Source organism: Dicentrarchus labrax, unplaced genomic scaffold (assembly GCF_905237075.1).
Source record: "Dicentrarchus labrax unplaced genomic scaffold, dlabrax2021, whole genome shotgun sequence".
Classification (NCBI taxonomy): Eukaryota; Metazoa; Chordata; class Actinopteri; family Moronidae; genus Dicentrarchus; species Dicentrarchus labrax.
Genome location: NW_026136718.1, coordinates 15,793,696 through 15,809,222, shown reverse-complemented (window position 1 = coordinate 15,809,222; position 15,527 = coordinate 15,793,696). Strand labels below are relative to the sequence as shown.

General features: G+C 39.9%; 2 protein-coding genes across 3 annotated transcripts in view; both read left to right on the top strand.

Annotated features, from left to right (window-relative positions):
- The window catches only part of insrb (insulin receptor b), an 82,670-nt gene extending 73,336 nt beyond the window's left edge, over positions 1-9,334 (top strand). The window contains exon 23 of the mRNA XM_051376639.1: positions 843-9,334. Coding sequence (XP_051232599.1) covers positions 843-1,197 — 355 coding nt within the window. The 3' untranslated portion in view covers positions 1,198-9,334. The remainder of the gene's footprint in view (positions 1-842) is intronic.
- Positions 9,335-11,210: 1,876 nt separating this feature from the next.
- Positions 11,211-15,527, top strand: part of arhgef18b (rho/rac guanine nucleotide exchange factor (GEF) 18b) — a 43,777-nt gene continuing 39,460 nt past the window's right edge. Inside the window, exon 1 of one of the 2 annotated variants that reach the window (XM_051376564.1) lies at positions 11,211-11,842. In XM_051376564.1, coding sequence (XP_051232524.1) covers positions 11,767-11,842 — 76 coding nt within the window. In that variant the 5' untranslated portion in view covers positions 11,211-11,766. The remainder of the gene's footprint in view (positions 11,843-15,527) is intronic. The other variant, XM_051376565.1, reaches the window with a different exon arrangement.

Below are 15,527 nucleotides of genomic sequence, written 5' to 3'. Positions count from 1 at the left end.
TCAGGAAGTGTTTTATTCAAAACTACCTTGGGGCACCTTTGCTGCCTTGATCCTTAAAGTCTATCTGATCTGGATAATTGGACACAGTATTTCCGATGGAAGGTATCATTATGCATTTTTGTCAGGAACATCATTATAATCCAGATTCTACTTAACATGGTAAAGACGAAATTTGGTCTCTACAAGGTTTTTATATGTTTATGTTGCATCAGCAGTTGTTCTCTCGTGGGGTCCCATTATGTGTTGGTTTGTGTCTGGGAAACTTCTCAGTAATCGTCCTCTACCTCTATTTTTGAGTGCGCTCTGTGTCACCCTTTTCAATGTGGTTCACCACCTTCCACTAGGCCATTTTTCTCATTCCCTTTTAAATCTTTATTTCTTGTTCAACCCTCAAATGCATGGGTGTTTTTTTGCTCAAACATTCCTACATACCTCCGGTCTTTAGTGAGCTAACACTTATATAACACACGTCTCTTATTGAGCCATGTATTCAAATCATATTGCCTGTACACTTTTCAGAACATAGTATTAACAGTAAGACAAATATAATATGTTTTGCAGTTGTAGATTTGCAGTCATTAATATATTTCAGTGTAGCCTGTTATATTTAATGCTTATTGTGTACTATGTTACACATAGGCTACTGTAACTTCTCATAGACTGACACCTATCAAACACAAATTAGTCAGCACAATAATTACAAACCACAGTCAGCATGGATGTGCACATACTTTTCCAATGAAATTTGAGTACTTCATTGAATTAAATGAATGAATTAGACAGGTTGTAACATAGTATGCCTTTAGGAGTTAAAGCTTTCTGTCTCTTTATTTCTCCCCCAGGCATAGCCTAATGCAGATGTGTTGGCAGTACAACCCCAAGATGCGGCCGATGTTCCACGAGATCATCGAGATGCTGCGGGAGGACCTGCACCCGTCTTTCCAGGAGGTCTCCTTCTTCTACAGCGAGGAGAACAAAGTCCCAGAGACAGAAGAGTTTGACCTCGACCTGGACAACATGGAGAGCATCCCCCTGGACCCGTCTTCATACTCCCAGAGAGAGGAGAACTTAGGCAGGGACAGCGGGCCCTCAGTGGCCCTCAGGGGGAACTATGAGGAGCATGTCCCTTACACACACATGAACGGTGGCAAGAAAAACGGACGGATCTTATCGTTGCCCAGATCCAGCCCTTCCTAACGTTTCCTGTTTCCTTAAAAGAACTTGTTCATCCTGTCCCCCTTTCCCTTCCCATTCTTCTTTTTCTTCCAGTCCATTTTTTTCTGTATCGGTCATGTTCCTCTCATTTTCTAATGATTTTCTTATTCTTGGGGAAGCCCTTAAAAAAAAAACAACATACAGATCTCAGGACTTTTTATTTTCCTCCTCATGGCTGCCGAAACACAGGCAAGCAAAGGATGCAAACACAGTGTAACACTTTTTTAACTTCCTCCACAACACATCGGACTTTCTATCACCATATTACCTATCTATTGTTTTTCACCATTGCCGCGTTTCCAGGACTCCTTGTGATGGAAACAGAGAAAAAAGAAAAAAAACTGTGAACACAACAAACCTTAGACAACCAAGAAGGCTGCTTATGCTCAACCTCCTCAAGACTTGTCCCTCCTCTTCTACCCACCAATCTGCATTTCCACATTTCTGTGCTTTTTTTTTTTTTTTTCTCCCAGTGAAATCTTGTTACTCAGATAGTGGCCTTTTTGTATGTGGCCTATAAACAAAGAGAAGTGTCTATCAGCGCTTATACTAATTTCCTTTTGAACAATGACTTAATCAGTTTGGAACGGTGGGATGACTTGCAAAGACTTGATCCTAGAACAAACATCTATTCCTAGAGGAATTTTTGTTTTCTTTTTGTTTTTGTTGTTGTTTTGTTGTTTTTTCCTTCGGTTCTGCAGAATTCCAAACTACACACAGATTCATCGGGTGTTTGGTGAATAGTTTTTAATTTATTTGCTTTTATTGTTATTTTCTCTTCTCTTTTCTTCTTTTCTTTCTCAGTTTTATTTCGGTGTCCTCTCTATATGGCTGAAGGATATTTAAACAGTTAAGAATTGGACAAAAGAGTTCCTCAGACTGACCAATAGCTGCTGCTTTGATATATTTTAGTGGGTATAGAAATATATAAATATATATAATATATATATAGTATATATGGAATATTGGTATTTTTGTACCAATATTTTATATATAATATATGACATATTGATGTTTTTGTAAATAGTTCATATTTGTAATATTTTTCATCAGAAGCTTTGCTAGCATTTTGTTTTGCCAGGTTTTTTCTTTCTGGGTTTTTTAATTTTCTTATTTTTATAGCCCCAGAAATCACACTAATCTACCATCAGTGCTCTCTGTCTTAGGCCTCCAGTCCCCTCCCCCCCTTTTGAGTACACTCTCTGTCCGTCTGGATGGGAAAGCCCTGAAATATTGTCAACTCACTGCATAATTTTTTTATAAACCTCGTGCCCTCTGACAGCTGTCAATATTTGGAGGCAACTTTGCTACAACAACAGGGGGAAACAATGAAACAAAAATAAAAAATAAACGTAATAACCAAAAAAAAAAGCTTTATAAAAGGGGGATGAGGTCTTTTCTAGGTGGAAGTGCACCTGATGTGTGTTTGTCTCCGTGTCTGCTGTCTCTCTCTGGTCAGATCACGCCGGAGCTGAGGTCTTCATGTTATCCAAGGGTTTATCATGTCTTTCACGTGACTGTGCCAGTTGTCCAAGTCGTCGTTAACTGTCAGTTAGGTTAGAGAGTGTCGAGAGCTTGTCCTTGCCTGGTGACAGTACTTCCTTGTGTTAGCGTAACAGTAATGGCTTTTCAGTTGTGTCTGTGCTGCTTGGATGAGGGCGAGGTGGGGAATTAACACCAGCTCTCAGCCAAATGCAGGTGAAAGAGGTCCTTTTAAAAAAAAAAAAAAAAATAAAAATATTTTTTATCTTTAGCACTAAAAGCCCTCATAATTTACATCAGAGCACAGTAGCATCCCCATGTGACCTGAGATCTGGCACAGTTCAAGACCCTCAGTGTTAGATGGAAGGTTTTATTAAATTCACACGTTACAATCTCGTTGTCGTTCTGTTAGGTTGGCTCGGCAGCACGCGCACCTCCTGCACGCTCTCTCCCTCCTCAGTCTTCCTGAGGCTTCCCATTGGCTGCTGAACTCATTGCTCAAAATCAGGCTGTTGGAAATTTCCACGTTTTGTGGTGGAGGGTTGGAGAGAAGTGCGGAAAGTTCCAACTGTATTCAGAGTCCACAGCAGGTAGTGGAGAGAGGGGCAGTCTCTCTATCTTTCAGTGTGTCTGAGAGAGAGAGAGAGAGAGCGAGAGAGAGAGTGTGAGTGATTGTTAATCCTATTATTCTCTCTGATATCACATGCAGTTAGGCAGTCAGGACACAGTGTGCAGCAGCTATTTCACTCAGGTCTGACATTCCAGGATTTAGTTGGAACTGCTCGTTCCCTCGTCCCCCGTGTTGCTTTGCCTGCTGGCAAAGCCGATACCATCACCACACCCTTCAGATTCAGAAAAAACACATGAAAGACTTTCTTATTTTCCTTCTTAATAATCGAATATCTGAAGTTTGTCCCTCCTGCCGGGAATCAAAAACATTCCTGTCAACTGTACCCTCACACAGAGCTACGGAAAAGTTGTTGCTGACACGTCATTGCGATCATTAATTCAGTATGACCTTCGTTCGGCCGTCAGAGTTTCACAGCAGATCCTCGTATACGCTCGTCTCTCGCTCTCTCACCACAGCGGTTCGATGACACAGGAGGTGATAGTCGTCAGACAAGCGTCTTTTTCTTTTCTTTTCTGGACACACAGACTAGTGTGGTTGCCAATCTTTCTAGCCGAACAGCATTCAGCACTTACAGTATAGCCAAAGTGTTGGCAGCTTTCTGCCAACAGTGAGAACCCACAGAATCAGAGTCAGAGAAAGCAGAGAAGCTGCCTCCATATTATACCAGTGCCTTTTCAAACCCAGAGCCACGTCCAGGCTAGTTATATTGGCTAGTGACACACACACACACACACACACACACACACACACACACACACACACACACACACACACACACACACACACACACACACACACAGAGAGAGACACACACACACACACATAGGCCTCTGTGCTCTCTCTGTATTTTGTCTCATGAGGCTGGAGATGCCTAGAAATTGAAGCTACATTTGTGTTTGTAGGGTTAGAACTTTGCTGGAAGAGAAGAAATAGAAATCATCGGGGCAGTTTTTATTTTTTTTTATCATTTCAGCTTGTTGCCAGCGTTAAGGTTTGAACAGTAATGTTCACCTAGTGCTTTAGCGGTGACACTGTGGATTGGCCAGAGTCTGTGCTGTTGGAACTCAGAGGCGCCTGAGGATATGATGTAGATTTTAGCTAATTATTCTGAGGAGTTACAATCTTGGGCTTTTGTACTTTGTAAATAATCTGTGACATAGTTTGGAAGATAAAAACAGAAAAAAGATATATAAAAAAATCTGATGCCCGTCAGTTTTGCGTACATGACAGAAAAATGGTGGACCTTAGCTGTGTCACAATTCCAAACTATATACTAATACTACATTCTTATCTTAATAGTATGCTGCTTTGGCAGTCAGTACACTTTTTCCAGTACAAACACACTACATACTCAAAACCCAGTTGAAAAAGTATGTACTATGGAAGTGGGACATAGCTCTTGTCTCCACCTTGACCTAGGTTGCTTATCTTGTGGTGGTGTTCACACGCATATGCAATTTTTAATTAAGATGGTGCCCATATCTTTGAAATACCAGATATTTATTTTATTATGATCATTGTCATTGTATAAGAAGAACACAGTTAGCTTTTTATTCGAGCATTTTTAAGGTGTTTGAGAGTGGAGCGATGTAAAAGCCTAGTTTGTTATTGTACAGGTGGAGTAGCTGGTGGTGAGCAGCAGGAGTGCTAGTTAGTTAGTTAGTTAGTTAGTTAGTTAGTAAGCAATTGTTGTCGTCTTTGTGTTTGGCCAGAGTCTACCTCAGTGCATATGGAGGAATCAGTCTAAAGAGCCTAAATCATCCCTGTCAGTCACTCAGTATCCCATAATTTCAAATAATATCACTTTATCATACATTACCAACACTGCTGATGAATTCCTTTCCCTTGTGGTGCATTAAACTCCCTCAGCCACCTTGTTTTCTCAGTTTTCTCTTCTTCTTATTTCCTGGGGGAAGCTGTCATCGGCCCTTGGCTTGTCACAAATGTCTTGATTTTCGAGCTCATTTCCAGTCATTGGTGTAGAGTTTAGGAACAAGTATTATCCCTGTCCTATATTTTTTACTTTTTACTTACTAAATGTGGAACATCAGGCAGTAAATTGACTTTATGGACAGTATTTTCTTTTTCATTGTTGCTATAGTTTATAAAAAGTAGACATAAGAAGCTTCCCCCAGGTGCTGGAAGAAGCGGTGTAGCTTTATTGTGTGTATCCCCCTTTTTGATATACACTAATTCTCTGGACTGTATGTAGTAGAGGCTCTACTGGTTTCTGGGGATGTGACATTAGCATGAGTAAACTGACTCCCAGTGCATATCTGTGATTATCTACAGCCAAGGCTAACCAAGCTCAGCCCTGGAACCTCATGCTTTTTTAAATCACATCTAGACTAAACCTGTTGTCAGGCAGAAAACCGTACTCTTCTTCTTCAGTCCGTCTCTTTTGTGGTCAAAACAGTTGTTCAAATCCCACGTCTCCTCCAGTCGTCGGTTTATTTGTCTGTTTCTCTGTTCTGAATTTTGTTTTTGTATGTATATTTTTTCTACTGTGAATATCAAGAGATAACCTTTTATTTTCTGTCAATGCCATGGATTGGGTCTGTTTTGGCTGATCAGGACACTGATGTCTGGGCTGGTTAAAAAGTTTTAAAGAGGAGGACCCCCTTCTCTCCTCTGCAAAGGAAAAAAAAAAAAGCTGGACTGGGACAATCCTGTGTGCCATAATAACTATTAACAGACATGAAATCTAGATTGTAACTTTTCGTCTCAGGGAGGCGGCCTGATGCTTTGTGGTTGGAAGATAAAGAGGAGGGAAAAGAGCTACCTACCTACCTTTTATCTACTCTGACTGAAGCGCAAGTTCTCAGCAGCCTTGCAAAAAGCAAAATGGAGATAATAAGCCCAAGGACACGTTTTCAACAACAAAAACCCAAACAAACATCTCTCTGCCCTTTTGAAGATAATCAGGAATCCTCCTCTCTCTCTCTCTCTCTCTCTCTCTCTCTCTCTCTCTCTCTCTCTCTCTCTCTCTCTTGCGGTGGTCTGGACTGCCTTCTAGCGGTTGGACGGGAGCGTTGCAGGTTAGGGTGCCGAAGCAAACAGGGCCTCGACCCATAGTGCCTTGCTCAGACTAACGGCCCACCTGACCTCTCCCACCCAGTCCAATGAAAACACGGGAATTATGTTTATCTGCATTCTGTGTTCTTTAGTTGTAACTGCTGAGAAAAAAACATTCAAACTGCTTGGTCGGAAAATACTTTAATTTGGATTATATGACAAATGATTTTTACCAAAAAAACAAAAAAAAAAAAGAAAATGTTGAACTTGTGTCTCTACTCTGCTAAGCTCTGGCTTGCTTTGTGCATGGAAAATGAATTACCAATACCAGCGGGATAGCTTGATAATTTGATGCTCACTGATTTTGCTTCTCATCAGTCTGGTTTGACAGCGACGCCCCAAAGCACATGCAAAAGCTCATGATTAGCAACAAGTGATTGCATTACAATGGGGGAGTTTCCATTTGAAATGCATCCAGTTGTTCCATGATTTTCAAGAAATGAACTGATTAATAAGCCCCACCCCCCACCCCCCCCGGACCCCCCAAAAATGAAAGCACTTGACTTTAGGGAAGTTTAGGTTTGTTTTGTTGAACTCTGATGACCTAAAAAGCGGTTGGACAGAGCATGCTAGTAACACAGCGCAGGGTGAGAACAAAGCATTGTATGTATTTTTTGTTTTGTTTTAAAGAAAAGAAAAAAGTATTACATTTTAGAGATGTTGATTTCTATTTTTTTTAGCCAAAGTATGGAGGGCAAATACAATTACTTTTTCTGACTGTAAACTTTTACTACTCTTGTACATTATGAATTTAACATTGTTATCAATGTGTATATAACTTTTTTTCTAAATTTAAAAAGATAGATGTTTTTGTTTAGTTTTTTGTTGTTTTTCATGACACAACCCACTACACAGAAAAGAGCAGAGTCGAGTCTGTCAATGTATTTAACAGGAGCAGCACAACTCCAGTCTGAGGGCTTAACCCTGCGTAACAAGACATAAACAGTATGTGGCCTGAAACGTTTCGCAACGAACCCTGCTCTTAATCCAGTGCATGTTCTGAATGTTGGCCGACAAGTCGTCATGCATTTCAACCACCCCACCCATCCACAGCAGCATGTCACCCATAAAGCCTTTTCTTGTGTCACAAATATGTCACGTATCACAGATGTTGTTGTATGAAATTGTTTCTGACAAGAGACGTGTGTTTAGTTTGCAAATGTGTTATTTTTTTTATTTTTTTTGTCATGTGAAAAACTGGAAAAGACCACTGCACATCCTTTTGAAGAAGAGGAAACATGAGTGATAAAATCCTGAATAAGCTAAAAAAAAAAAAAAGAAGAAAACTTTACTGATGGTTCAACAACCATACATCTTTAAGTTTAGACTGTAAAGCTGAAGGTGTTAATAGGAATCGTTACGTTTGGGGGGAAACGGGCTCATTAGCTTTGTTGCCGAGACTTAGATGAGGAGATTGATACAACTGAAACTGCAGCCAGCGTCCTGTTAGCTTAGCATAAAGAACAGAAACAAGGGGAAGTGGATAGCCTGGCTCTGTCCAGCGGTAACAAAATCCACCTACTGGCACCTGTAAATCTTAAATTTTCTTAAATGTTAACACATTATATGTCATTTGTATGTGATATGTTATTTAATCTGTGGTGTAAAAACAACAATTTTCTGTTTTATGGAAGGTTTTGCACTGATATATACACTTGTATATCTGTATGTGGATTATTTGCAAGACCATTTCTTGACTGGGACCAGTAACTTCCGGGAGTTTCCTGGAGTGTTGTTGCCTGGCAACGGGTCCTGGCTAAGAAATAGTCTTAAACTTTTAAACTTTGAGTTTTTCATATAGATTAAACAAATGAGATATAAGTTAATAAGTGAGCTCTAGAGGTGTCGGTACGCAGATGTTGTTAGCCTCCGACAGAGCCAGTCTGTGCTAAGCTAAGCTAACCAGCCGATGGATGGATGTGTAACGGACATCTCATCTGACGCTCTGGAAGTGAGTGAACGAGCGTTTTTCCACACAGTGTCGGAACTATTCCTTTTCAGGATGCTCAGCATAAAGGTGAAACACCTTCAGCTATAAAATAATTAAGTACTGTCTGTCAGTAGTGTGATGATGACCTGTTCATATTTGTGTTATTGATTAGGGAGAGATATGCCATTGTTTAAAGATAGACAGTGGGGGCATTGCAGGTGTGGTGACCCTGTTTGTTAGATGACAAATCTGAGGAAAAAAGCAGCCTCTTCTTAACTTTTTAAGAGTCATCTGTCGGTCCAGTGGTCTGCTCCAGTTTACACACCAATACCTTATATTTATCTCTGTCCTGTTCCCTGTGCTGTACGTTGTTTAAATCAATGGAGTTTTGTCTGTGTTGTCCTTGGTTGAAGTCTTTACCACAGCTTTCCTCTCCTCCTCTCTGTCTCCTTCGAGTCTCTTTCTCTCCTCAGTGCACATAGGTGGTCCCCAGAATGCTGTGTGTAGTCTTGCAGGATACCTCTTTTTATTAATGTCATTTATTGCCGATGAATATGCTGATGTATTAATTTTGGGATATGTTGTGTATACATTATGTTGAGACATCGGTGCGTATGCAGACAGCAGGTGTATATGTATGTGTGTATGTACAGTCCAAAAAAAACCCCAAACCCCCCCGCAACCCACAGAGATCGCTTCATCCCTCACACTGGATCCAAATGTGCCATTATCTTTATGTATCACATATATCAACATATTGAACACACACACTCACACATACACACACAGACAGACATACATGCATATTGTACAGGATCAAAAATGTGCCATGACTAAATGAACGCTTGACAATTTATTTTTTCTATGTTTTCAAAGGAGAGCCAAGTAGTGACATGTACAGAAAATGTTGCAATGATATGAAAATAAAAATCTTGCTGTGTGTAAATTATTCAACAATTAACTGTTTATATTAAAATTATGAATAAAATTATTGGAGAATATGTGTCTTCTCGTACTTCTTAACCATGGACTGAGGCTTAACTTGACTTTACATTTTATGCTACTAAATACTTTTACTCCACTACATTTGTTAAACAGCTGTAGTTACTGTTTTATATATCTATGTATTTACCATCAATTCTATTTATTGCAGAATAAATTCAGGGCTCTCTTTCATTCATTGTAAGCCCTAACCACCCTCACTGCTTGTGAACTGAAAACACCAGGCCTTGCAGCCCATCCTCCACAGCCTCAGCTTTCATTCACACACACCGCTGTAAGTCCTCAGTAAACGTTGATGAGCAGTGGTACAGCGTGACTTGGGTGAAGGTTATGCTCTGACTGAAACCACTATAGACGCAGCTAGTTTCTCCTAACCCAGTTACTCAAGGATGTGCAGGGGAGCATAGAAATGCAAAACATGAAGATGCAGCACATGAGCCCTAGAGATAACACTGCCACTCAGTGATGGGCTGTGTGCACTAATGTCCAATCATGTATGCATTGCTTTTAGTTTTAATTTAGTTCAGTAGTAGGCCCTACCTGGGCCTGATCTTAAAACTGTAGTTACAGTTCTACAGTGCTGTTCGTACTATCAAGTGTGTGAGCTCTCACAGCGACGGCAATGTGTGAAACTGTACGTGTGGGCCATTCAGCTGCACTTTGTTCTCAGCTGCACAGAATGAGAAAAAGAAAAGAGGAAGCAGGGTTGAGATCCTGCGGCTGGCTCTCTGCAGTCGGTGTGAGGACGAATCTGACGTTCACGCAGAACACAGTCAGACCTGAAGGACTTTAAACCACCTTCTCTCCTCTCTCTGGCTTGTTTTTTTTTATTTTTTTGGTGAACATATATGATTTACAGGCTCCCATCTGTTACTTCTCATCAAAAGTGAGTAGAGTTTACATTGCTTTTCAGCGAGTTTTCACTTTCAAAAGCTGGTCTGCACACTGGGGTCCCATTTATTACTTGCATTTTGTAGTTATGCATTGTTTGAGGTGTGAGTTAATTCTGCTTTAATACATTTCTACTTGCGTTCTATGTGCCAGTCCTCTGCTCTCCTCTTATCTGTGGGAAAGTAAGGAGACTTTTCCACTTGATGTGCAGTGAGCTGAACTTGACAGTCATCCGTAGTTACACTGGTGCAAATTATGAAGCACAATGGTTGCAACAATTGTCAGGCTCAGTGTCTACGAGCCGCTGCAGTTAGAAACACGTTCTCTTCTGTACCCTGAAAGTTCCTCTGCAGTTTCTGTTAGCATTTTAAAAAGACACCATTTGCATTACTTCTTCACAGAGGATGTGGTGGGTCATGGCCCTGTGACTCAGAATCAGAAAAAAAAATTGCATGTATCATTGCCATATACTTTCATTGCGTATACTTCCTTCTCTTTTTCTGTGTTCTGCCCTATTCCTTAAAACAATGACAACTTTTTTTCTTCTGGAACAGTTAAACATGCATTTTCAAGGCATTTCCCTAATTTTTGCTTGTTGAGAGACAATTAAAATACGCATTACCTCCCTTCACTACCCTTGCCACCCAACCAGCAGTGGTGGAGGAAGTACTCAATACTTAGACTTTATTAAAAGTGCCAGTAGAACAATGTAAAAATACTTGGGACCCTCCAATGGGTCACAAGATAAATCCGGGGACTTGTGAGATGATTAATGGGGTAGGAAAGTTCTGCTACACATTTTTTTTTCTTTTTTTTTCCTAATCTTTGCTTTGTGAAATATTGAATGATTTGACCTCTTTTGATCAGTGAGTCAAGTGAAATAATGTGAAACAGGGTTAGAGGGGAAATGTCTTTCGTGGAATGACTTTAACAACTTGTACACATCTATCCACTGGAGGAGTTTTGTGCTGCATTTATGTTTTGTACATAAAGACGATAAATTTGAAAAGTGACAAGTAACTCCAGCTGTCAGATTAATGTAGTGCAGTAACAACGTAGAATATTTCCGTCTGAAATAGAGTAGAAGAATCAAGTAGCATAAAATGGAAATACCTTGTAAAGTACCTTGAAATGGTACTTAAGTACAGTACTTGGGTAAGTGTATTTACTTTCCACCACTGCTTATAAAATGTCCACAGAAAAGTTTTTTTTCTGCTTTAACATTTAACCAGAACTGAAGAGAAGCAAAACATATTCTTCCACGCCTCCTTTTCTCTTTCCACTGTCACCTTTTTTTGCTCTCCTGGTCTTTTTCTCTCTCCACTGGAGTCTTTGAGGAGGTAATCCCCAACCAGCAGCTCCCTGTTTCTTGCCTTGGACTCTCTCTCTCTCTCTCTCTCTCTCTCTCGACTCTCCTCCCTCCGTCCCTCCTCTCTCCCCCCTACCCTCTCTTTCTCCTCCCTTCTTCCTGCTGAGTGCCAGAGGAGCTCCAGTGTGAGAGAGCTCCAGTTCCAGCTGGCCTCCCCAGTGTGCTGCTGGTATGGCGGACTCTCCTCTGAACCACTCCTGGCCCTCCTTCTCCAAACTCTGGATGAAGAGATGGTCCTTCAAGAGAGGTATGGGTTGGGGGGGCAGGACCTGGTTTTACATTTAGACTACACTTCAGGCGGTTTGCTGGATGGCACAGAGGGAAGATAGAGAATTTAACAGACATAAAATAAACAATCAACAATTTAACAGACATAAACAATCAAGAATTATTGTTTATTTTATGTCTGTTAAATTGTTGATTGTATATTTTATGTCTGTTAAATTTTTGATTGTTTATTTTATGTCTTGTTGATTGTTTATTTATGTCTGTTAAATTGTTGATTATTTTTATTGCCTGTTTGGACCGTAGGTCCGAGAGGACTGAAATTTCATCTGTGCTGTATGTTGTGCATATAGCATATTTGACAATAAAGCTGACTTGACTTGACTAGAGTGGGTAAAACTGCAAGAAGGGTGGACGTGGCTGTCATCCAGTAGAGGTTGTGGACTGGATGTGACCTTAGGAGGATGTGTTAGCTGTTGTTTACAATTTTGACCCAATTGGGGTTTGTGGTGTGTAACGGTTGCAGTGTACCAGATGAGAACAGAGAGTCATTTCTAACCCTGGTGCACTGTTAATGATGAGAAAAAGTACAAAACTATGAACTATGATTAAAAAGTATTTTCTGATTATCAATTGTAAAATGATCCTTTATACTTTACTATAGTGCTGCCAATGTAACCTGCAGAGTTAACTGCCTAAATTAAGGGTTTTGTTAGATGGTGTTTTGTTTTCAGTTTTTTAAGTATATCCATTAAGAAAACCACCAGAGTCCACAGAGAAAAAGACAAGTAGGGCTTTATACACTCTCCAACAAATTTCTTCTGTTCATCTGTCTCTCATAACTTGCTCTGTAACACACACAACTTGAATCATTTCATGCTCTCTGTTCCCATGGTGTTATCTTCAGAGAAATATGACGTTCTTTTAGACATAAAGAAGCCGCGTAGGACGCTTCCATTTTGCTTCAGCAGTAGTGTCTGTGTAGCACGGCACTTTGAAACAGTAGTCAGATGAATTTCTGATCAAAGAGTATCTGGGAGATGACAGTTGTTTTGATGTGTGCTTCAACCTCAGATCTAACAACCTCTGTGTTCTGTTTTCACCTTCACATAACATCTGTCACACACACACACACACACACACACACACACACACACACACACACACACACACACACACACAGAGAGAGAGAGAGAGACACTCACATGACAGACACACACACACACTTGCACACTAGTCCGGGAATCATCCAGGTACTGAATGGTCACCGTAACCTTAATCCAAACACTGTGTGTCCCAGAAGTAGTCAATAATATATTTATGTAAGATGAGTTACAAGTGTGATTTTTACTTTGTCGTCTGTGGTTTCTGTAGTTGGGTAATATATGTGCTCATTTTTTTGTGTGTGTGTGTGTGTGTGTGTGTGTGTGTGTGTGTGTGTGTGTGTGTGTGTGTGTGTGTGTGTGTGTGTCATCATAATGATACTGTTTATTGTACCAGTGTCTCTGTTGAAAGAAGCTGCATTTGCAATAACTCATCATGCACATTGTGAATAATCAACTGAGAGGTTCATATGATGCCTGAGTTCCTCTTGTGATTGTCACGTCGCTTTGCAAACGTACAGTAAGCTTTGTGGTGAACACGTGCACTCATTTCCTTTATGTCATATTTGGTTAAATCTCTTCCTTCTCTCAAAGCTAATCAAAATACTAAAAACAAACTTATATACTGTGGCACACAAGTTTGTCATTTAAGTTGTGTTTAATTTGCTTGAATTACTGTTCTTCAGTTGTTTTTACAAAATACTAAACATGATGAATCATTCTGAGAAATTAAATATGAGCACCTCTAGAGCATTTATTACTAACTTTCTCAGAAGACCAATCGTCACAAACATAATGTTTTAATGTTTTCCACTAAAAAACTGCTTAAGTTGCACAAACTCTGTATACTGCTTTATTTATTGTAAGGCATTTTTAAAGCTAAGTAAAGTCAATTTTATTTAAAAACATCAAAACTTTATCTCAGAGGACTTTACAATCTATCCTTAGACCTTTGATTTGGAAGTAAAAAGTTAAAGTTAACGAGGGGAAAAATGTGAGAAACCTCAAGAGGAGCAAAAAAAAAAAAGAGGGATCCCTCTTCTAAGACTGAGCGACAGGCTGTGTGCCACATGTACAGACTAGACAGAATTTACTGGAGTGCAATTACAATGTAGAGAAAAGAAGAATAATATTAAACTGATAAATAAAAGTAATATAAAGTACATAAAGTATTATACTGAGTAAGCATTAAATAATAATGAAGAGTTTTGCACAAGGTGTTAATGTAATGTGGTGATTTATTAGTTGATAATAGTCAAACAATAGTTTTAGTAGCAGACCACCCTTTGTCATGTGGAGCCAAACTGTGGGGAAAACAGCTGACTATGACGGTGCCAAAACGATTAGGGAGACACCTGAACACACACTTTCAAGCACACACATTGATTTTTCATCCTTGTGTGATGCATTAGCAGATATGAGAGGCCAACCATAAAAGGCTACAGCGGCACTACAAGACAGCATCAAGCAGCCGCTGCGGTGTCTGTACCGAGTGTCTAAGTTTACACTTAACACGAGTGGGATTTGGACGCAAACAAATTCTCCATCCAGCAGGGACACTGCCATCCCCGCAGCCTCAGGCAGTGATTTAGTAATATAGAAAATAGATCAACAGTGTGTCTATGTGTGTTTATGTGAGAGCATCTCTGGCTGTCGCGCTGAAGAGGGGACTGGATGCTGCTGGTTTATAGCAGGACGTGGTGTAAGACTAAGTGTAGCCAGTCTGTATTTTATCTCACCATACAACACTACCTGAGGTCTCCTATATATCACAACAACCTGCCAGAGAGTGAGCCACACACACACACACACACACACACACACACACACACACACACACACACACACACACACACACACACACACATATATTATTAGAATTGTCTGCAAGAAGAAGCTGAAGTGGAATAAATGTGCTCAGAATTTTGGAAGGAATTTAATCTATGCTGTGATGTAAAGTGTCTCAGATATAAGTCCCTCTCCACTCAAAAATATGCTTTTCTTCTTGTTCCTACAGTCGGATGTTTGAGCTTCACTGTGCAGATTGATGTATGTGCAGAGTTTGACGTTAGAAGGATGTTTTCACATTCATCTGAAAGTGGAAAGTTTCTCTGTTCTTATTGAAAAGCATGATTTGTGATATCTATAATAGTTTTGAAGGTTTGAAGTGTGATGTAGAAACTTGAAGCCTCCGGTGCACACTCACTGAGAATGGGCTTTACAGTGACGTAGGAGACATCTTGTGCTCAGCAGGAACACTTTAGAAATGAACAAATTTAGCATATTTATAGATTCCTGATTTTTTAATGAGGTAGAAGGAATAAATGCCTTTTTAAGGATTTAAATGTGGAAACTGTTTTTTGTGGAAAAAAACTAAACCAGACACACATTATTGTTCCAGACTATTTGTATATGTTTTAATACATGTCTGCAGGGGATCTTTATATATCTTAGCAACATAGATACTGATGCCTTCTGGATGTCAGTGATGACCATCTGAGCTTTTCATATAACTCACAGTGGTGAGTGATAATGTTCTATGGTTTAAAGGTAGCGGCAGCAACATACAGGATATACCCATAGTCCAATGTATCCAATTATGGT